At 38.0% G+C, this 20,649-nt stretch overlaps 1 protein-coding gene across 2 annotated transcripts in view; it reads right to left on the reverse strand.

The window, feature by feature from the left end:
• The window catches only part of RNF17 (ring finger protein 17), a 166,854-nt gene that overhangs the window by 6,264 nt on the left and 139,941 nt on the right, over positions 1-20,649 (reverse strand). For both annotated transcript variants that reach the window (XM_032314687.1, XM_032314688.1), the window contains 2 exons: positions 4,555-4,723; positions 1,527-1,662 (listed from right to left, as the gene is read on the reverse strand). In XM_032314687.1, the coding sequence (XP_032170578.1) occupies positions 1,527-1,662; positions 4,555-4,723 (305 nt within the window). The remainder of the gene's footprint in view (positions 1-1,526; positions 1,663-4,554; positions 4,724-20,649) is intronic.

Consider the following 20,649-nt stretch of genomic DNA (forward strand, 5'->3'; position numbering starts at 1 on the left):
ATACCCCTAAAGAATTGAAAGCAGGGTCTTGAAGAAATATATGTACACTCCTGTTCATACCAGCATTATTCACAATAGCTACAAGGTGGAATCAACACAGATACCCAAATAAACATTTATCCATGGATGAATGGAGAAAAGAAGGTAGGGTACACATATGATGGAATATTATTCAGCCTTAAACAGGAAGGAAATTCTGACACATGCTACAGCACGGCAAACCTTAAGGAAACTATGTTAAGTAAAATAAGCCAGTTACAAAAGGACAAATACTATATGATTCCACTTATATGGTTTACCTATAATAGTTAAGTTCATAGGGAAAGAAAGTAGAATGGTGGTTGCCGGGTGGGGGGGATGAGGGGGAAATGAATGAGGAATGTTGTTTAAAGAGTACAGAGTTGCAGTTTTGCAAAATGAAGAGTTCTGGGGGCGCCTGGGTGGCTCAGTGGGTTGAGCCGCTGCCTTCGGCTCGGGTCATGGTCTCAGGGTCCTGGGATCGAGTCTCGCATCGGGCTCTCTGCTCAGCAGGGAGCCTGCTTCCCTCTCTCTCTCTCTGCCTGCCTCTCTGTCTACTTGTGATTTCTCTCTGTCAAATAAGTAAATAAAATCTTTAAAAAAAAATGAAGAGTTCTGGAGGTTGGCTACATAACAATGTAAGTATAGTTAACTAATTTAATTATTAATTAAATAGTTAAATTAGTTGAAAAGTTAATGTTAACTAATTTCAAATGGTTAAGATGACAAATTTTATGATACATGTATTTTGCCACAATATTACAAACAAAAAATGGAAAATAACTCGTGTTGGCAAGATGTGGAGAAACTGGAATGCTTGTGTATTGCTGGTGGGAATGTAAAATGGTATAGACACTGCAGAAAAGTTTAGCAGTTCTTCAAAAAGTTTAACAAAATTACCATATGCTCCAGCAACTCCACTTCTAGGTATACATACCAAACAACTGAAAGCAGTGACTCAGACAGCTACTTGCACAATTAATGTTCATAGCAGCATTATTCATAATAGCTGGAGGATGGATACAACCCAAGTGTCCATCAACATGTGAATAAATAAATGTAGTATTTAGGAGTATTATTTAATATTATTTAGCCATATATATATATATATACACACATATATATTATATATATAAATACATACATATGCATATATATGTATATATATATATATATATATATATATATATATATATATATATATATATATATATATTTTATACAGAATTTCTGTTTGGGATTAGGAAAACATCCTGAAAATAGACAGTGGCAATAGCTGCACAATATCCTGAATATACTTAATGACAATTAAATGTATACTTACAAATGGTTAAAATGGTAAATTCTATATTTTACCATAATAAAAAGACAGAGACTTTCAAAAAATCCTAATAAATAGCTTTAAAATAGTTTTTCTCTTAAAAGAAAACCCAAAACTTTCCCAATAATTACTATTTAAAAAACCTCTAAGAATTCTAGTTCAACTAAGTTGACAAAAATAAAACAACCTGTTTATTGTCAGTTTTTCAGTTGATCCGTAATCAACAAATTGCACCAGAACAGCTAGAGGATTAAATTCTTTAACAGACACAATCTTTGCTCTATACCATAAGCCATCATCATATTCTGCAAGGCAGGGCATTTCTGGAAAGAAAGAAAAAGGAAAAAAATCACATTACCTTGTATTTTCTTTAAAAAACAATTTTTTAAATACAGAAAATTACAAAGAAAATGTAATCACCATAAACCCATCATTCAGATTTAAACAAACAATAGTCTGTCATATGTTGGATTCTGCTTTTTTCTGTTTATAATTTATACACCTTGTTTTTCCTAATTCCTAAGAATTAAGCTCTTAAGAAAGGCACTTCTCCCATTCTCATAGTTTTCTAGTTCTGCCCATGGCTTCAATTATCCTTCAATGCCCACACTTGTTAGACTCCCCAAATTTTTCATTTAAGCCATCATCTTCTGCAGAAGATAATAGTTTCTGCTATTCCTTTCAGTTTTGAATTTAAAAACTTCAATTGTCCTTCTTTAAAATTCTTCAGGGGTATTATAACCATCTGCAATATCAAGTGCTTAGTACTGCAATAATAGGGTTCTTCACAATTATTCCCAACCAACACCTATCACATATTTCCAAGGGTTACCTAATGAAAATTACCTAAACTACTACTTTAGTTCATGGCAGTTCCCTGTAATTAAAATGTTCTCCTAAACCCTTTTCTGGATAATCATCTCTTTTCAAAGATCAGCTCCAACATGATTTTTATAAAAAGCCCTAACTACTCCTAGTCATAATTTCTCTGTGACCTGATGGTACTGTGCATACACCTTTGATATGAGCTGTTATTTTCATATTGAACCTGGTTTTCTTGTCCCATTAGTTCTTATGTGCAGAACTGTATTTGTATTGCTAATATAGTACCTGTTACAAGCAATTGCCCAATAGAAAATGTGCTAATAAATGAATGCCAGGCTTGAGTAAAACTGTGGAAAAATTGGTATAATATGTATTCTCTTCTCTACAGACACTTTCAGATTTGAGTAGATGGAACACACTTTGAGCTCTTGTCTTGCCCTACTTCCATCCCTCTCTTTATATTATCATATTCTTTTCTACATAATCTCCACAGAAGTGTAGCTCTGAGCAAGTAATATTTTAAACACTACATGATTCTAATGTACAAAGATTTTTATCAAAGAGTTTTAAATAATTTCTTGTGTTTATTGAAAAGATTATCAATAGAATAGTAAAGAATGTCTTCTAATTGAGCTGTCTGCACAGTAAGCAATTGACTGAATCACTGTTAACAATCTCAGCTTTTACCATTTCCATCCTTAAAAACATGACTGAAAGTTCATCTCAAAATAGAACTAAAAAAATAAAAAACCAAAAAACCCAGCCAACCTAGTTGTGTTATTTTAACCTACACAACTTTTTAATAGGCACTTGGTTATGAATCAACTTGTACATATGAATACTTAAAAAAAACTTATTGAAGATTAAAAAAATACCTACAGAAAAAAATAAAATACTCACAGAAAAAATAAAATGCCCACAGAAAATGGAGCTATATATAACTCCATGAATGATCACATTACACACAGAATGCTTCTGTGACTTCCTTTGAGACAAGAAGACAATGAGGAAGGAACTGCTTCTTCCAGACTATAAATCTGAGTTTATAAAAAGTAAAAATCATGAACTTATTCTTCCACTCATTCAACAAATGTTTATGAGCACCTAACTTGTGCAAGGTACCCTTCTAACTGCTAGTGACACAGCAGTACAAAGAATCCCTGTTCAGAGTGCTATTTAAAAAAGGAACAGAAGCCATGGAGAAAAATGGCATAGGAGAGGGTGGCAGGCAGTGCCACTTATATGGGGAGGACAGGGAAGACCTGCAATATGGAGACAGTTAAGCAGAGATCTAAAGTGCTTACAGTTTGGGGGAAGAACATTCCAGGCAGAGGGAATAGCCAGTGCTATTTATCACCAAACCATGAGTCACAACTAATTAAAATCTCATTGAGTAAAACCAGGTAAGACTTTAGGCTGATGTTTTCCTTTGCTTTAGCATATCTTTTGATATGTACAAAATGCTATGAATAAATCTACTCTATATATCGCATACTGATAAAAATGTATAGACACACAAATACAAAAAGATACACACACACAAAATGTAGACAACACTCTTGCTTTTCAGAAATTGCCAACACCAGTAATAAGATGCATTTTATTCATAGAAGAATCACATATATTTACTAAATATGGGTAGAAATGGATTAGAAGGAAAAAGAACACGATTTGACCTATCCTGATAGGACAGGACAATCTGAGCTCCCCTACCCTACTTCAAATTATCAGTGTAGATAGTTTGTAATTAAAATTACTGCCACTCAGGTGTGAATGACAACTCTAACAATTTGAGCTAATGGCAAAACCTCAAGCTTAGAAAATTCATCTTTATGCAATTTTTCAATGCAGCCTGAGTTTTAGAAAATGGAAGTGACCCAAGGCAGTTATTTCCCTTCTCTTACTTTACTCATCTAGAAAATGAGAAAGATCATCTATAGAGTGTCTTGAGGAATCAAAGAGATCATGCATATAAAGTATATAAAAATATCATATGATTTCATTCATGTGGAATTTAAGAAATAAAACATATATATAGGGGAAGGGAAGGAAAAATATGATGAAAACAGAAAGGGAGACAATATAAGACACTTTCAACTCTAGGAAATAAACGGCTGCTGGAGGGGAGGCAGGTGCAGGGGATGGGTAACTGGGTGATGGACATTATGGAGGGCATTTGATGTATGTAATAAGCACTGGGTGCATGCAACTAAAGAATCACTAAGTTCTACTTCTGAAACTTACAATACACTATATGTTAATTAAATTGAATTTAAGTAAAAAATTTAAAAATACATCAGTTAACATTAGAAATAGCTGAAACTCAAAAGCCCTTAAAACAAAACAATGGTTTATTAAGAATCCCATTTTACTCAGAAGATTTAGTATACCTGTTCTAAAATCTGTCAGAGGAGGAAACGTCTCCACATTCTTATTAAACCTCCGCAGTGCTTCATTAAGGCTCTCAGACTCAGATTCCCAGCTGATTCCACTGTCATCTGTATCACTATGCTGGTTAAACAGATTACAACTTTCTACAGAATCAAGGCAAATATACACCTAAGTGGAGAAAGGGAAGGAAAAAAACCTTTCAAATTCTGTAATGTTTAATATTCATTTATATGGACAAAATTACTGTGGTAGTCTCTAACAATGGATCCTGATGATACCTTGTACAGTTCCCCTCCCACAAGATACCAAAATAGATCTTTATGACCAAAAGATAATGACATAAGTGATGATATATGACTGCTGAGACCAGATCGTCAAAGACATGTGGCCTCTGTCTTGGTGGTACGCTCTTTCTACAACTGTTCTCTCTCAGGGAAGCACGCAGCCATGTTCTTAGCAGACCAACGGGGAGGCCCACAGGACCAAGAACTGAGCCTTCCAGGTAATATCCATGGGAGTCTTTTTGGAAGTGGGTCTTGCAGCGTGCCCCCCCCCCCCGCCCCCCACTATCTTGGCTGAGCACTTGTCAATGAGAGATCCTAAGCCAGCACTTAATTAACTAGCTGCTGGATTTCTGACTCTCATATGTGTTTTAAGCTGCTAAGTTTGGGATAATTTCTTATGCAGCAATTAATAACTAATATGAAAAGAAATCATTATAAAACCCAACACAGTTGTACACTGCTATCTTCCTTAATGGAATTAGCAAATTTTCCTGTGAAAGAATGGTCTAATATGTAAAACAGCTAAAGGAACTACCTGTTCTACTTAATTTGCCACTTTTTTCTTCTTTCTTGTTAGGTAAGGACATATAATTGAATTTTCTTTAGGGCACTTATTTATTCAATCAATATTTATTGATTTACTACTATATATTAGGCAATATTCTGGATCCTGGGGACACATCTGTGACCATAAGGGGCAAAACTCCCAGTCTTCATGTAGTTAAATTCTAATAGGGAGAAGCAGACAAACATAGTAAGAAAATGTATTAGAAGGTGATAAATGACATGGAAAAACAGAGCAGAATAAAGAGTATCTAGAGTTCAGTGTAGGAAGAGGACAAGGAAATGAGATGTTTAAGATTTCAAAGATGGAAACAGTTCTGCCTTAAAATTTTAATATTGACATAAATAGACTAAAGCAACACAACACTTGAAACCCAGCAAGTCCTTAAGAAACACTTGTTTTATTAACAAATGTCTGAAGAGGAAATTATACAGTTGGCACACTGGAGGTCAACTATTTAAAATCAGAAAGATGAGAAGAGGAGTTAAGATGGCAGAGGAGTAGGGGGACCCTGGGCTTGCCTTGTCCCTTGAACACAGCTAAATAAACATGAGAAATTGATCTGAGGACTGAGAGAAGAAAACTGCATTTCTATAAGTAGAAAAATGACCGCCAGGTGGAAGGTAGGGGCTGCAGAGAATGGATTGGGGGAGAAAAGAACAGTGAGTGCCATGGATGGAAGGGAGCCCTGATTGCGGAGAGAGAGAAAAAGAGAGGGAGGGAAAGAAATGATGAAGCAGCACGCAGGGGATGACACAAGAAAAACTGTTTGCCAAAACTACTGACTGGGAAAAAGAGAAGTGTGGATTCCCACATATTACTATAAGCATCAGAGTGCAAAGTCTGAAGTTTTAGAAGTCCGTGCTATTACTGAGGTCATGCCTGGTGGGCTTAGGGGTACACCTACTGGGAAGGAGGGCTGAGACCCTGGAATAGGCAGTATGGTCTAAGAATCCTCTAGGTAGTAAGGCGAGAAAGTTTCCCTTCATCTGTGCATCTGGGAGTGGTAGCACAGCTTTTCCAGGGACAGAAGAACTGGTGGTGCCAATGTACTGCCCCATTCCCTAACACAGGAACAGACACCAGCTGAGAGCAATAAGCCTTGGTGTTGGCTTTTTGCTACACTTAACTATAGGCTCCAAACAACTACTTGTCATGCAACTACTTTTATGGGACAAATTGGCAAATGGCAAAAGCATGGCAAGACCCTCCCCAAGAGGATCAGTGTGGATCTATGCCCAGTGGGTCCATAAAACTGTGCCACCTAAGCAGACAGACAACTTGGACAAAGACAGGGTGAAGATAGGAATCTAACAGAAGCTGGGGGCTTAAGAGGTGTGACTGTTTGCTCTTCTGTGAGGACTTCCAGAAGAGTGGCAGGCTTGAACTCCCCACTCTGGGGATGAGAGAGCAGGGTGATGCCATTTCCCCCCTTCCCCTTCCATCAGCACTGACTGACCTCAGGGAGCAACAAAGCACCCCCCAGTGGAGACCACCAAGCTCCACCCCCCTGTGCCTTGCAAGTGCAACTCCACTAGGACAAGTCAGCCTGAGAATCAGTGCAGCAGGTTCTTCCGTAGAAAATCAGCACAAACCTCTCACATGCACCAAATCTACTGACCACAGAGTGCTGCAAAGCTTCAGTTCTAGGGGAAGTAGGATCTAGCTGTTGCTTCTCCTTTATTTTTTATTTTAAAAATTTTTTGGATCTAGTTTCTTTTTTTTAAATTTATTTTTTATTTTCAGCATAACAGTATTCATTATTTTTGCACCACACCCAGTGCTCCATGCAATCCGTGCCCTCTATAATACCCACCACCTGGTACCCCGACCTCCCACCCCCCGCCCCTTCAAACCCTCAGATTGTTTTTCAGAGTCCATAGTCTCTCATGGTTCACCTCCCCTTCTAGTTTATTTTTTTAAAATTTATTTATTTTTATTTATTTATTTTTAAAGATTTTATTTATTTATCAGAGAGAGAAGGGGAGAGAGCAAGCACAGGCAGACAGAATGGCAGGCAGAGGCAGAGGGAGAAGCAGGCTCCCCGCTGAGCAAGGAGCCCGATGTGGGACTCGATCCCAGGACGCTGGGATCATGACCTGAGCCGAAGGCAGCTGCTTAACCAACTGAGCCACCCAGGCGTCCCTAGTTTCTTTTAATAAACAGACCAAGACACACCTAGTTAAAACTTGCCACACAGTGGACAGGGTCTAAACATGTCTCCACCACTGCAGGCAAGGAAAAATCTGCAGAGGACTGACCTGAGAGTAGGAACATCAAAACACAACAACAGAGTAATATAGGATCCCTCCACTTTTTTTGGACCTCTTCTTAATATAGTCATTATTCTCAGAAGCAGGAATATGACAAGCTAGCTATCATACAATAAAACAGGAACCTAGACAAAATGACAAGATGGAGGGATTCACCCCAAAATAAAGAATGGGAAGAACTAACAGCCAGGGATTTAATCAATACAGATGTAAGTAATCTGTATGAAAAAGAATTTAAAAAATTTATAAGGATAGTAGCTGGGCTTGAAAACGAATAGAAGACATTAGAGAATTCCTTACTGCAGAAATAAAAGAACTAAAAATCAATCAGGCCAAAATTTAAAATGCTGTTACTGACTGGATGCCTTGACAATGAGGATGGATAAAGCAGATGAACGAATCAGTGATACAGAAGATAAAATTATGGAAAATAATCAAGCTGAAAAAAGAGATAAAGAAAGGTATTGGATCACAAATACAAAGTTAAGGAACTCAGCAACTCCTTAAAGCTTAATAACATTCATATCATAGCAGTCCCAGAAGAGAGGGAAAAGGAGGCAGAAGGTGTATTTGAGCAAAGTATAGCTGAAAATTTCACTAAGCTTGGAAGGAAACAGACAATAAAATCCAAGAAGCACAGAGAACTCCCATTAAATTCAGCAATGGTGGTGACCACCACCACCAAGACATATCATAGTCAAATTCACAAAATAAACAGACAAGGAAGAATCTTTAGGCAGCAAGGGAAAAAATTCTTAACCTATGAGGGAAGATGGATGAGGGTTGTAGCATATCAATCTACAGAAACTTGGCAGGCCAGAAAACAATGACAAATATATTTAACATGCCGAATGGGAGAAATATGCAGCCAACTCCAGCAAGGCTGTCATTCAGAACAGGAGAGATAAAGTTTCCCAGAGAAACCTAGGAGTTCATGACCACTAAACCAGTCCTGCAAGAATACTGAAGGGGACTCTTTGAGTGGGGACAAAAAGGACCCAAAGCAACAAAGACTAGAAAGGAAAGAAAACATCACCACAAACACCAACTTTACAGTTAACACAATGGCACTAAATTCCTATCAATAATTACTCCAAATGTAAAGAGACTTAATGTTCCAATCAAAAGACAAAGGGCATCGGAATGGATTAAAAAACAAGACCCATCGATATGCTGCCTACAACAGACTCCTTTTAGACCTAAAGATACCTGTAGATGGAAAACAAGAGGATGAAGAAACATCTATCATACTAATACATGCCAAAAGAAAGCTGGAGTAGCCATACTTATATTAGTCAAACTAGATTTTAAACCACAAATTCTAACAAGAGATGTAAAGGGGCACTATTGTCATATTTAAGTGGTGTATCCAACAAGAAGACCTAACAATTACAAATATTTATGCCCCCACCTTGGGAGCACCCAAACATATAAATCAATTAACAACAAGCGAAGAAACTCATTGATGATAATACAATAATAGTAGAAGGCTTTAATACCCCCACTTACTGCAATGGACAGGTTATCTAAGCAGAAAATCAACAAGGAAACAAGGCTTTGAATGACACACTGGACCAGGTGGACTTAACAGACATATTCAGAATACACCAGCAGAATACACATTCTTTTTGAGTGCGCATGGAACATTCTCCAGAATAGATCACCCACTGGGTCATAAATCAGCCTTCAACAAATACAAAAAGATCGAGGTCATACCATGCATATTTTCAGACCACAACAATATGAAACTTGAAGTTAACCACAAGAAAAAAATATGGGTGTTTACGCAAACAATGACTCATGGAAGACTACATCAAAAACTAATGATGTACTGTATGGTGCCTAACATAATAAAAAAAAGAAAATTATGGAAAGATCATAAATACATGGAGATTAAAGAACCATCCTTCTGAAGAATAAACTGATTAAATAGGAAATTAAGAAATAAAAAAATGGAAGCAAACGAAAATGAACACATGGTAGTCTAAAACCTCTGGGATGCAGCAAAAGTGGTTTTAAAGGAAGTATACTGCAATACAAATCTACATCAAGAAGCAAGAAAAATCTCAAATGAACAACCTAACTTTATACCTCAAGGAGGGAGAAAAGGAACAGCAAAACTAAGGCCAGTAAAAGAAGGGAAATAATTAAGATCAGAACAGAAAAAATGATATAGAAACAAAAACCCAGTAGAACAGATCAACAAAACTAAGAGCTGGTTCACTGAAAGAATTAAAATTTATAAACCCCTAGCCAAACTTATTAAAAAGAAAAGAGAAAAGACCTAAATAAATAATTAATGAAAGAGGACACATCACAACTACAGAACTACAAATAATTACAAGAAGAATAATTGTAAGAATATAAGAATATTATGAGGAAGAGGAGTCGGATAGCAGAGGAGTAGCAGGCTGAGATGACATCAGGTAGCAGGAGATCAGCTAGATAGTTTACCAAACCATTCTGAAGACCTACAAATCCAACAGGAGATCAAAGAGAAGAGCAGCAATTCTAGGAACAGAAAATCAACCACCTTCTGAAAAGTAGGACCTGTGGAGAAGTGAATCCAAAGCGAAAAGAAGATAGACCGTGGGGAGAAGGGCCAGCTCCTGACAATCAGCAGAGCAACGGAGCACAAAATCAGAACTTTTAAAGGTCTGCTCCACTGAGGGAATCACTCCAGAGGCTAAGCCGGGGTGAGGCCAGAGACAGCATGGTGTCAGGTCCCATGGGGTCACAGAAGGATCAGGGGTGTCAGTGTCGCAGAGCTTGCAGGTATTAGAGCAGGGAAGCCGGCTACAGAGACAGAGCTGAGGAGTGAGCTCTCAACTCCGGGTTACCTTAAACTGTGATCTGTGGCACAGTTAGGCCACTGCTCTTTGAGCGGGGACCCCAAAAGTGGCAGATCCCAGGAGACCCCCCAGGAACAGCAGCCAGGATCTGCTTTGGAGATTCCAGGTGGGACTGTGTGCCAGAGACAGAGGCACTTGATCACAGGCTGGGTGAGCTCAGAGTATGGCTGGAGACCAGGGGGACGGGAGTGATTGAGCACTTTTCTCCAAGGGCACTCTGAGGAGTGGGGCCCTGAACTCTCGGCTCCTCTTCACTGGAGATTGGGAGGCAACCATTTTCATTCCCATCCTCCAGAACTCTATGGAAAGCATTCAAGGAACAAAATCTCTGATTGCAAACTGGAGCAGATTACTTAGCCTGGCCCTGGCAAGGGCGATGCAATTCTGCCTTGGGCAGAGACACTTGAGAACTACAAAAGGCCCCAACCCCAGATGAGAAAGAAATCCAGCCAAGACCAAGTTCACTTATCATGGAGAACAGCAGAATTCCAGAGGAGGAGAAAGCAAAGCATTGAATGCATGGCTTTCTCCCCATGATTCTCTAGTCTTGCAAAGTTAATTAATTAAAAAAAATTTTTTTCTTATTCTAATTTTTTTAACTTTTACTCTTTCCTCTTTTAACATTTTTAAACTAGTTTATCTTAACAATACCTTTCATTAAAAAAAATCTTTTTGAATCTTCATTATTATAGTCATATTTTATCCCTCATTGTATCTAACTTTATTTTTTGTATACACATAGGGTTTTTTCCATCTAAAGAATTTTGGGATACAACTTCTTCTAATAGATCAAAATATACCCTAAATCTAGCACAGGGCTTTGTTCTAGGCTCCAGCCTCAGAAAATTCTCTACACTTTCCTTTGCTTTCTTTTCCCAACCAACTTATCTTATCAACTCCTTTTTTAAGAATTTTTTAAAATTTTTCATCTTTATACTCATATTCCATCCCTTGATCATGTTTACCCTTATTTGTGTGTGTGTGCGTGTGTGTGTGTGTGTGTGAGTGTGTGTGTATTTTTTTTTCTTCTATAAAATTTTGGGAGGTAGTTTCATCTAAGACATCAAAATACTCCCAAAATTAAGTGGGTGTCTCTGTTCTAATATATATATTAGATATATATACATATATATCTAATATATATATTAGGAAATATATATATTTTCTTTTTAAAAATTTTTAAACTACTTTTTACCCCCCGTTTTCCCCCCACGATTTGAGGTCTCTTCTGATTTTGTTAATGCATATTTTCCTGAGGTTCTTGCCACCCTTTTACTATTTTATTCTCTCCTTCATATATTCTTATCTGGATAAAATGACAAGCCAGAAAAACCACAAAAGAAAGAACAAGAGGCAGTAACAAAGACTATGGACCTAATCAATACGGACACTGGTAATATGTCAGATCTAGAGTTCAGAATGATGATTCTCAAGGTGCTAGCTGGGCTCAAAAAAGGCATGGAAGATATTAGAGAAACCCTGTCTGGAGAAATAAAAGACCTTTCTGAAGAAATAAAAGAACTAAAATCTAATCAACTTGAAATAAAAATAGCTATTAATGAGGTGCAATCAAAAATGGAGGCAGAAGAGAGAATTAGTGATATAGAAGACCAAATGACAGAGAATAAAGAAGCTGAGCAGAAGAGAGACAAACAACTACTGGACCACGAGGGGCAAATTCAAGAGATAAATGATAGCATAAGATGAAACCATATTAGAATAATTGAGATCCCAGAGGAAGAAGAAAGAGGGGGGCTGAAAGTATATTGGAGATAATTATTGTAGAGAATTTCCCTCATATGGCAAAGGGAACAAGCATCAAAATCCAGGAGGCACAGAGATCCCCCATGAAGATCAATAAAAATAGGTCCACACCCCATCATCTTAGAGTAAAACTTACAAGTCTTAGTGACAAAGAGAAAATCCTGAAAGCAGCTTGGGACAAGAAGTCTGTAACATACAATGGTAGAAATATTACACTGGCAGCAGACTTATCCACAGAGACCTGGCAGGCCTGAAAGAACTGGCATGATATATTCAGAGCACTAAATGAGAAAAATATGCAGCCAAGAATACTATATCCAGTAGGATGGCATTGAAAATAGAAGGAGAGATTGAAAGCTTCCAGGACAAACAAAAACTAAAAGAATTTGCCAACATCAAACCAGCCATACAGGAAATATTGAAAGGGATCCTCTAAGCGAAGAGAGAGTCTAAAAGCAGTAGAGCAGAAAGGAACAGAGAAAATATACAGTAACAGTCACCTTACAGGCAATACAACGGCACTAAATTCATATCTTTCAGGAGTTATCTTGAACGTAAATGGGCTCAATGCCCCAATCAAAACACAAAGGATATCAGAATGGATAAAAAACCAAAACCTATCGATATGCTGTCTACAAGACACTCATTTTAGACCCAATGACACCTCCAGATTTAAAGTGAGGGGGTGGAAAACAATTTACCATGCTAATGGACATCAAAAGAAAGCTGGGGTGGAAACATATAAAGTAGATTTTAGGCCAAAGACTATAATAAGAGATGAGGAAGGACACTGTATCATACTCAAAGGGTCTGCCCAACAAGAAGAGCTAACAATTTTAAATATCTATGCTCCTAACATGGGAGCAGCCAACTATATAGACCAATTAATAACAAAATCAAAGAAACACGTCAACAATAATACAATAATAGTAGGGGACATTAACACCCCCCCTCACTGAAATGGACAGACCAACCAAGCAAAAGATCAACAAGGAAATAAAGGCCTTAAATGACACACTGGACCAGATGGACATCACAGACATATTCAGAACATTCCATCCCAAAGCAACAGCATACACATTCTTCTCCAGTGCACATGGAACATTCTCCAGAAGAGATCACATCCTGGGTCACAAATCAAGTCTCAACCAGGACCAAAAGACTGGGATCATTCCCTGCATATTTTCAGACCACAGTGCTCTGAAGCTAGAACTCAATCACAAGAGGAAATTTGGAAAGAACTCAAATACATGGAGACTAAACAGCATCCTTCTAAAAAATGAATGGGTCAACCAGGAAATTAAAGAGAAACTGAAAAAATTCATGGACACAAATGATAATGAAAACACAATGGTTCAAAATCTGTGGGACACAGCAAAGGCAGTCCTGAGAGGAAAATATATAGGGATACAAGCCTTTCTCAAGAAACAAGAAAGGTCTCAAATACACATCCTAACCCTACACCTAAAGGAGCTGGAGAAAGAACTGCAAAGAAAGCCTAAACCCAGCAGCAGAAGAGAAATAATAAAGATCAGAGCAGAAATCAATGAAATAGAAACCAAAAAAACAATAGAACAAATCAACAAAACTAGGAGCTTGTTCTTTGAATGGATTAATAAGACTGATAAACCCCTGGCCAGACTTCTCAAAAAGAAAAGAGAAAGGACCCAAATAAATAAAACCATGAATGAAAGAGGAGAGATCACAACCAACACCACAGAAATACAAACAGTTATAAGAACATATTATCAGCAACTATACGCTAGCAAATTTGACAATCTGGAAGAAATGGATGCATTCCTAGAGACATATAAACTACCAAAACCGAACCAGGAAGAAACAGAAAACTTGAACAGACCCATAACCAGTAAGGAGATTGAAGCAGTCATCAAAAATCTCCCAATAAACAAGAGCCCAGGGCCAGGCAGCTTCCCAGGGGAATTCTACAAAACATTTAAAGAATTAATAGCTATTCTCCTGAAACTGTTCCAAAAAAATAGAAATGGAAGGAAAACTGCCAGACTCATTTTATGAGGCCAGCATTACCTTGACCCCCAAAACAGACAAAACCCCATTAAAAAAGGAGAATTACAGACGAATATCCTTGATGAAGACAGATGCAAAAATTCTCACCAAAATACTAGCCAATAGAATCCAACAGTACATTAAAAGGATTATTCACCACGACCAAGTGGGATTTTTTCCAGGGCTGCAAGGTTGGTTCAACATCTGCAAATCAATGTGATACAACACATTAATAAAAGAAAGAACAAGAACCATATGATACTCTCAATAGATGCTGAAAAACCATTTCACAAAGTACACCATCCTTTCTTCATCAAAACTCTTCAAAGTGTAGAGATAGAGGGTATGTACCTCAATATCATCAAAGCCATTTATGAAAAACCCACCACAAATACCATTCTCAATGGAGAAAAACTGAGAGCTTTTCTGCTAAAGTCAGGAACACAGCAGGGATGTCCAATATCACCACTGCTATTCAACACAGTACTAGAAGTCCTAGCCTCAGTAATCAGACAACAAAAGAAATTAAAGATATCCAAATCGGCAAAGAAGAAGTCAAACTCTCACTCTTTGCAAATGATATGATACTTTTTGTGGAAAACCCAAAAGACTCCACTCCAAATATACTAGAACTTGTATAGGAAATCAGTAAAATGTAAGGATATAATTCCCGACTTCAAGCTCTATTACAAAGCTATCATCCTCAAGACAGCATGGTACTGGCACTAAAACAGACACATAGATCAATGGAACAGAATAGAGAGTCCAGAAATAGACCCTCAACTCTATGGTCAACTAATCTTTGACAAAGCAGGAAAGAATGTCCAATGGAAAAAAGACAGCCTCTTCAATAAATGGTGTTGGGAAAATTGAACAACCACATGCAGAAGAACGAAACTGGACCATTTCCTTACACCACACACAAAAATAGACTCAAAATGGATGAAGGACCTCAATGTTAGAAAGGAAACCATCAAAATCCTTGAGGAGAACTCAGGCAGCAACCTCCTTGACATAAGCCGCAGCAACATCTTCCTAGGAACATCGCCAAAGGCAAGGGAATCAAGGGCAAAAATGAACTATTGGGATTTTATCAAGATCAAAAGCTTTTGCACAGCAAAGGAAACAGTTAACAAAATCAAAAGACAACTGACAGAATGGGAGAAGATATTTGCAAATGACATATCAGATAAAGGACTAGTATCCAAAATCTATAAAGAACTTAGCAAACTCAACACCCAAAGAACAAATACTCCAATCAAGAAATGGGCAGAGGACATGAACAGACGTTTCTGCAAAGAAGACATCCAGATGACCAACAGACACATGAAAAAGTGCTCCATATCACTCGGCATCAGGGAAATACAAATCAAAACCACAATGAGATATCACCTCACACCAGTCAGAATGGCTAAAATCAACAAGTCAGGAAATGACAGATGCTGGCGAGGATGTGGAGAAAGGGGAACCCTCCTACACTGTTGGTGGGAATGCAAGCTGGTGCAACCACTCTGGAAAACAGCATGGAGGTTCCTCAAAATGTTGAAAATAGAACTGCCCTATGACCCAGCAATTGCACTACTGGGTATTTACCCTAAAGATACAAACATAGTGATCCAAAGGGGCACGTGCACCCGAATGTTTATAGCAGCAATGTCCACAATAGCCAAACTATGGAAAGAACCTAGATGTCCATCAACAGATGAATGGATAAAGAAGATGTGGTATATATACACAATGGAATACTATGCAGCCATCAAAAGAAATGAAATCTTACCATTTGTGACAACGTGGATGGAACTAGAGCGTATCATGCTTAGCGAAATAAGTCAAGCAGAGAAAGACAACTATCATATGATCTCCCTGATATGAGGAAGTGGTGATGCAACATGGCGGCTTAAGTGGGTAGGAGAAGAATCAATGAAACAAGATGGGATTGGGAGGGAGACAAACCATAAGTGACTCTTAATCTCACAAAACAAACTGAGGGTTGCTGGGGGAGGGGGGTTGGGAGAAGGAGAGTGGGGTTATGGACATTGGGAGGGTATGTGCTTTGGTGAGTGCTGTGAAGTGTGTAAACCTGGCGATTCACAGACCTGTACACCTGGGGATAAAAATATATTATATGTTTATAAAAAATAAAAAATAAAAAAAATGTCAGTTATAAAATCAATGGGAAGATATCAGTTGCATTTCTCTACACCAACAACAAGACAGAAGAAAGAGAAATTAAGGAGTCAATCCCATTTACAATTGCACCTAAAACCATAAGATACCTAGGAATAAACCCAACCAAAGAGGCTAAGAATCTAAGAGTACTCATGAAAGATACTGAGGAAGACACAAAGAAATGGAAAAATGTTCCATGCTCATGGATTGGAAGAACAATTTGAAAATGTCTGGGCTACCTAAAGCAATGTACATGTTTAATGCAATCCCTATCAAAATGCCATCCATTTTTTTTCAAAGAAATGGAAAAAATAATCCTATAATTTATATGGAACCATAAAAGGCCTCAAATAGCCAGAGGAAAGTTGAAAAAGAAAGCCAAAGTTGGTGGTATCACAATTCCAGACTTCAAGCTCCATGACAAAGCTGTCATCCTCAATACAGTATGGTACTGGCACAAAACAGACATATAGATCAATGGAACAGAATATAAAGCCCAGAAATAGACGCTCAACTCTATGGCCAACTAATCTTCGACAAAGCAGGAAGGAATGTCCAATGGAAAAAATAAAGCCTCTTCAATAAATGGTGTTGGGAAAATTGGACAGCCACATGCAGAAAAATGAAACTGGACCATTTCCTTACACCACACACAAAAACAGAATCAAAATGGATGAAGGACCTCAATGTGAGAAAGGAATCCATCAAAATCCTTGAGGAGAACACAGGCAGCAACCTCTTTTGACCTCAGCCACAGCAACGTCTTCCTAGGAACATCGCCTAAGGCAAGGGAAGCAGGGGCAAAAATGAACTATTGGGACTTCATCAAGATCAAAAGCTTTTGCACAGCAAGGAGACAGTTAACAAAACCAAAAGACAACTGACAGTTGTACCCCAATGTTTATATCAGCAATGGCCACAGTCGCCAAACTGTGGAAAGAGCCAAGATGCCCTTAACGGACGAATGGATAAGGAAGATGTGGTCCATATACACTATGGAGTATTATGCCTCCATCAGAAAGGATGAATACCCAACTTTTGTAGCAACATGGACGGGACTGGAAGAGATTATGCTGAGTGAAATAAATCAAGCAGAGAGAGTCAATTATCATATGTTTTCACTTATTTGTGGAGCATAACAAATAGCATGGAGGACAAGGGGAGTTAGAGAGGAGAAGGGAGTTGGGGGAAATTGGAAGGGGAGGTGAACCATGAGAGACTATGGACTCTGAAAAAGAATCTGAGGGGTTTGAAGTGACGGGGGTGGGAGGTTGGGGGAACCAGGTGGTTGGTATTAGAGAGGTCATGGATTTCATGAAGCACTGGGTGTGGTGCAGAAACAAGTAGTACTGTTATGCCGAAAATAAAAATAAATAAACAAATAAAAATTTTAAAAAAAGACAACTGACAGAATGGGAGTAGATATTTGCAAACAACATATCAGATAAAGGGCTACTGTAAAAAATCTATGAAGAACTTATCAAACTCAACACCCAAAGAACAAATAATCCAATCAAGAAATGGGCAGAAGACAGGAACAGATATTTCTGCAAAGAAGACATCCAGATGGCCAAGAGACACATGAAAAAGTGCTCCACATCACTTGGCATCAGGGAAATACAAATCAAAACCACAATGAGATACCACCGCACACCAGTCAGAATGGTTAAAATGAACAAGTCAGGAAATACCAGATGCTGGCAAGGATGCAGAGAAAGACAGCTGGCGGGAATGCAAGCTGGTACAACCACTTTGGAAGACAGCATGGAGGTTCCTCAAAAAGCTGAAAATAGAGCTACCCTATGACCCAGGAATCGCACCACTGGGTATTTACCTAAAGATACAAAAGCAGTGATCCAAAGGGGCACGTGTACCCGAATGTTTATAGCAGCAAAGTCCACAATAGCCAAACTATGGAATGAACCTAGATGTCCATCAACAGATGAGCAGATAAAGAAGATAGGGTATATATATACAATGGAATACTATGCAGCCATCAAAAGAAATGAAATCTTGCCTTTTGCGATGATGTGGATGGAACTAGAGGGTATTATGCTGATTGAAATAAGTCAATCAGAGAAAGACAATTATCATATGATCTCCCTAATATGAGGAATTTGAGAGGCCACGTGGGGGGTTTGGGGGATAGGGAAGGAAAAAATGAAACAAGATGGGATCAGGAGGGAGACAAGCCATAAGAGACTCTTAATGGCACAAAACAAACTGAGGGTTGCTGGGGGGAGGGGGATAGGGAGAAGGTGGTTGGGTTATAGACACTGGGGAAAGTATGTGCTATAGTAAGTGCTGTAAAGTGCGTAAACCTGGCGATTCACTGACCTTTACCCCTGGGGCTAATAATACATTATATGTTAATATAATAAAAACAATATAAGCATATTATGTAAAATCATATGCCAAAAAACTGGGAATTCTGAAAGAAATGGATAAATTCATCTAAACATATAAATGACCAATACTAAAACAGGAAGAAATTAAAAATTTGAATAGACCCATACCAGAAAAGAAATTAAATCAGTAATAAAAATTCTCCTAACAAAGCCAAGTCCAGGACCAGATGGTTTCACAGGGGAATTCTATCAGACATTTAAAGGAGAGTTGATACCTATTCTTCTCAAAGTGTTCCAAAACACAGAAATGGAAGGAAATCTTCCAAACTTCTTCCACGAATCCAGCATTACCTTGATTCTAAAACCAAAGATCCCATTAAACAGGAGAATTCAGGCCAATATCCCTGATGAACAGGGATGCGGTAATTCTCAACAAGATACCAGCAAACTGAATCCAACATTACATTAAAATAATTATTCACCACAATCAAGTGGTATTTATTCCTGGGCTACAGGCGTGGTTCAATATTTGTAAATCAATGTGATACACCACATAAAAGAAAGGATAAGAACCACATGATTCTTTTAATAGAGGCAGCAAAAGCGTTTGACAAAATATAGCATATTTTCTTGATGAAAACCCTCAACAAAGGATAGGTGGAACATACCTCAACATCATAAAGGCCATATACAAAGGAACCACAGCTAATATCACCCTCAATGGGAAAAAACTGAGAGCTTTTCCTCTACTGTCAGGAAAAAGACAGGGATGTCCACTCTCACCATTACTACTTGACATAGTACTGGAAGTCTCAGCCTCAGGAATAAGACAACAAAAACAAATAAAATGCATCCAGGCTTGCCACCCAGATATGTCCATTAAGCATCTGTCTTTGACTCAGGTCATGATCCCAGGGTCCTGGGATTGAGCCCCATGTCCTGTTACCTGCTCATGGGGGAGCCTCTTTCTCCCTCTCCCTCTGCCCATGCCCTCCTCTTGTGTTCCCTTTCTAATTCTGCTCTCTCTAATAAATAAAAATTTATTAAAAAAAGAAAAATTAAAGAGGGCACATATTGCATGGCCACTGGGTATAGTACATAAACAATGAATCCTGGAACACTGTAAAAAAAAAGGCATCCAAATTGGCAAAGAAGTAGTCAAACTTTCACAATTTGCAGACATGATCCTCTATGTAGAAAACCTTGAAAGACTCCACCAAAAAAATTGCTAAAACTAATATATGAATTCAGCAAAGTAACAGGATATAAAATCACTGTACAGAAATCTGTTTCATTTCCATACACCAATAACGAAGCAGCAGAAAAAGAAATCAATGAATCGATCCCATTTACAATTGCACCAACCCATAAGATACCTAGGAATAACCCTAACCAAAGAAGTAAAAGATCTGTACTTTGAAAACTATAGAACACTTACGGAAGAAACTGAAGCTGACACAAAGAAATAGGAAAAATATTCCATGCTCATGGATTGAAAGAGTAAATATAGTTAAAATGTCTATGCTATTCAAAGCATTCTACACATTCAACACAGAATACCACCAGAGATTTTCAGAGCTAGAACAAACAGTCCTAAAATTTGTATGGAACCACAAGAGACCCCCAATAGCCAAAGCAATCCTGAAAAAGAAAACCAAAGCCTGAGGTATCACGAGTCCAAACTTCAAACTTTATTATAAAGCTGTAGTCATCAAGACAGTATGGTACTGGCACAAAAACAGACAGGTAGGTCAATATAAGAGAACAGAAAACCCAGAAATGGACCCACATATTTATGTCCAACTAATCTTTGA

Source organism: Mustela erminea, chromosome 15, assembly GCF_009829155.1.
Source record: "Mustela erminea isolate mMusErm1 chromosome 15, mMusErm1.Pri, whole genome shotgun sequence".
Taxonomy (NCBI): Eukaryota; Metazoa; Chordata; class Mammalia; order Carnivora; family Mustelidae; genus Mustela; species Mustela erminea.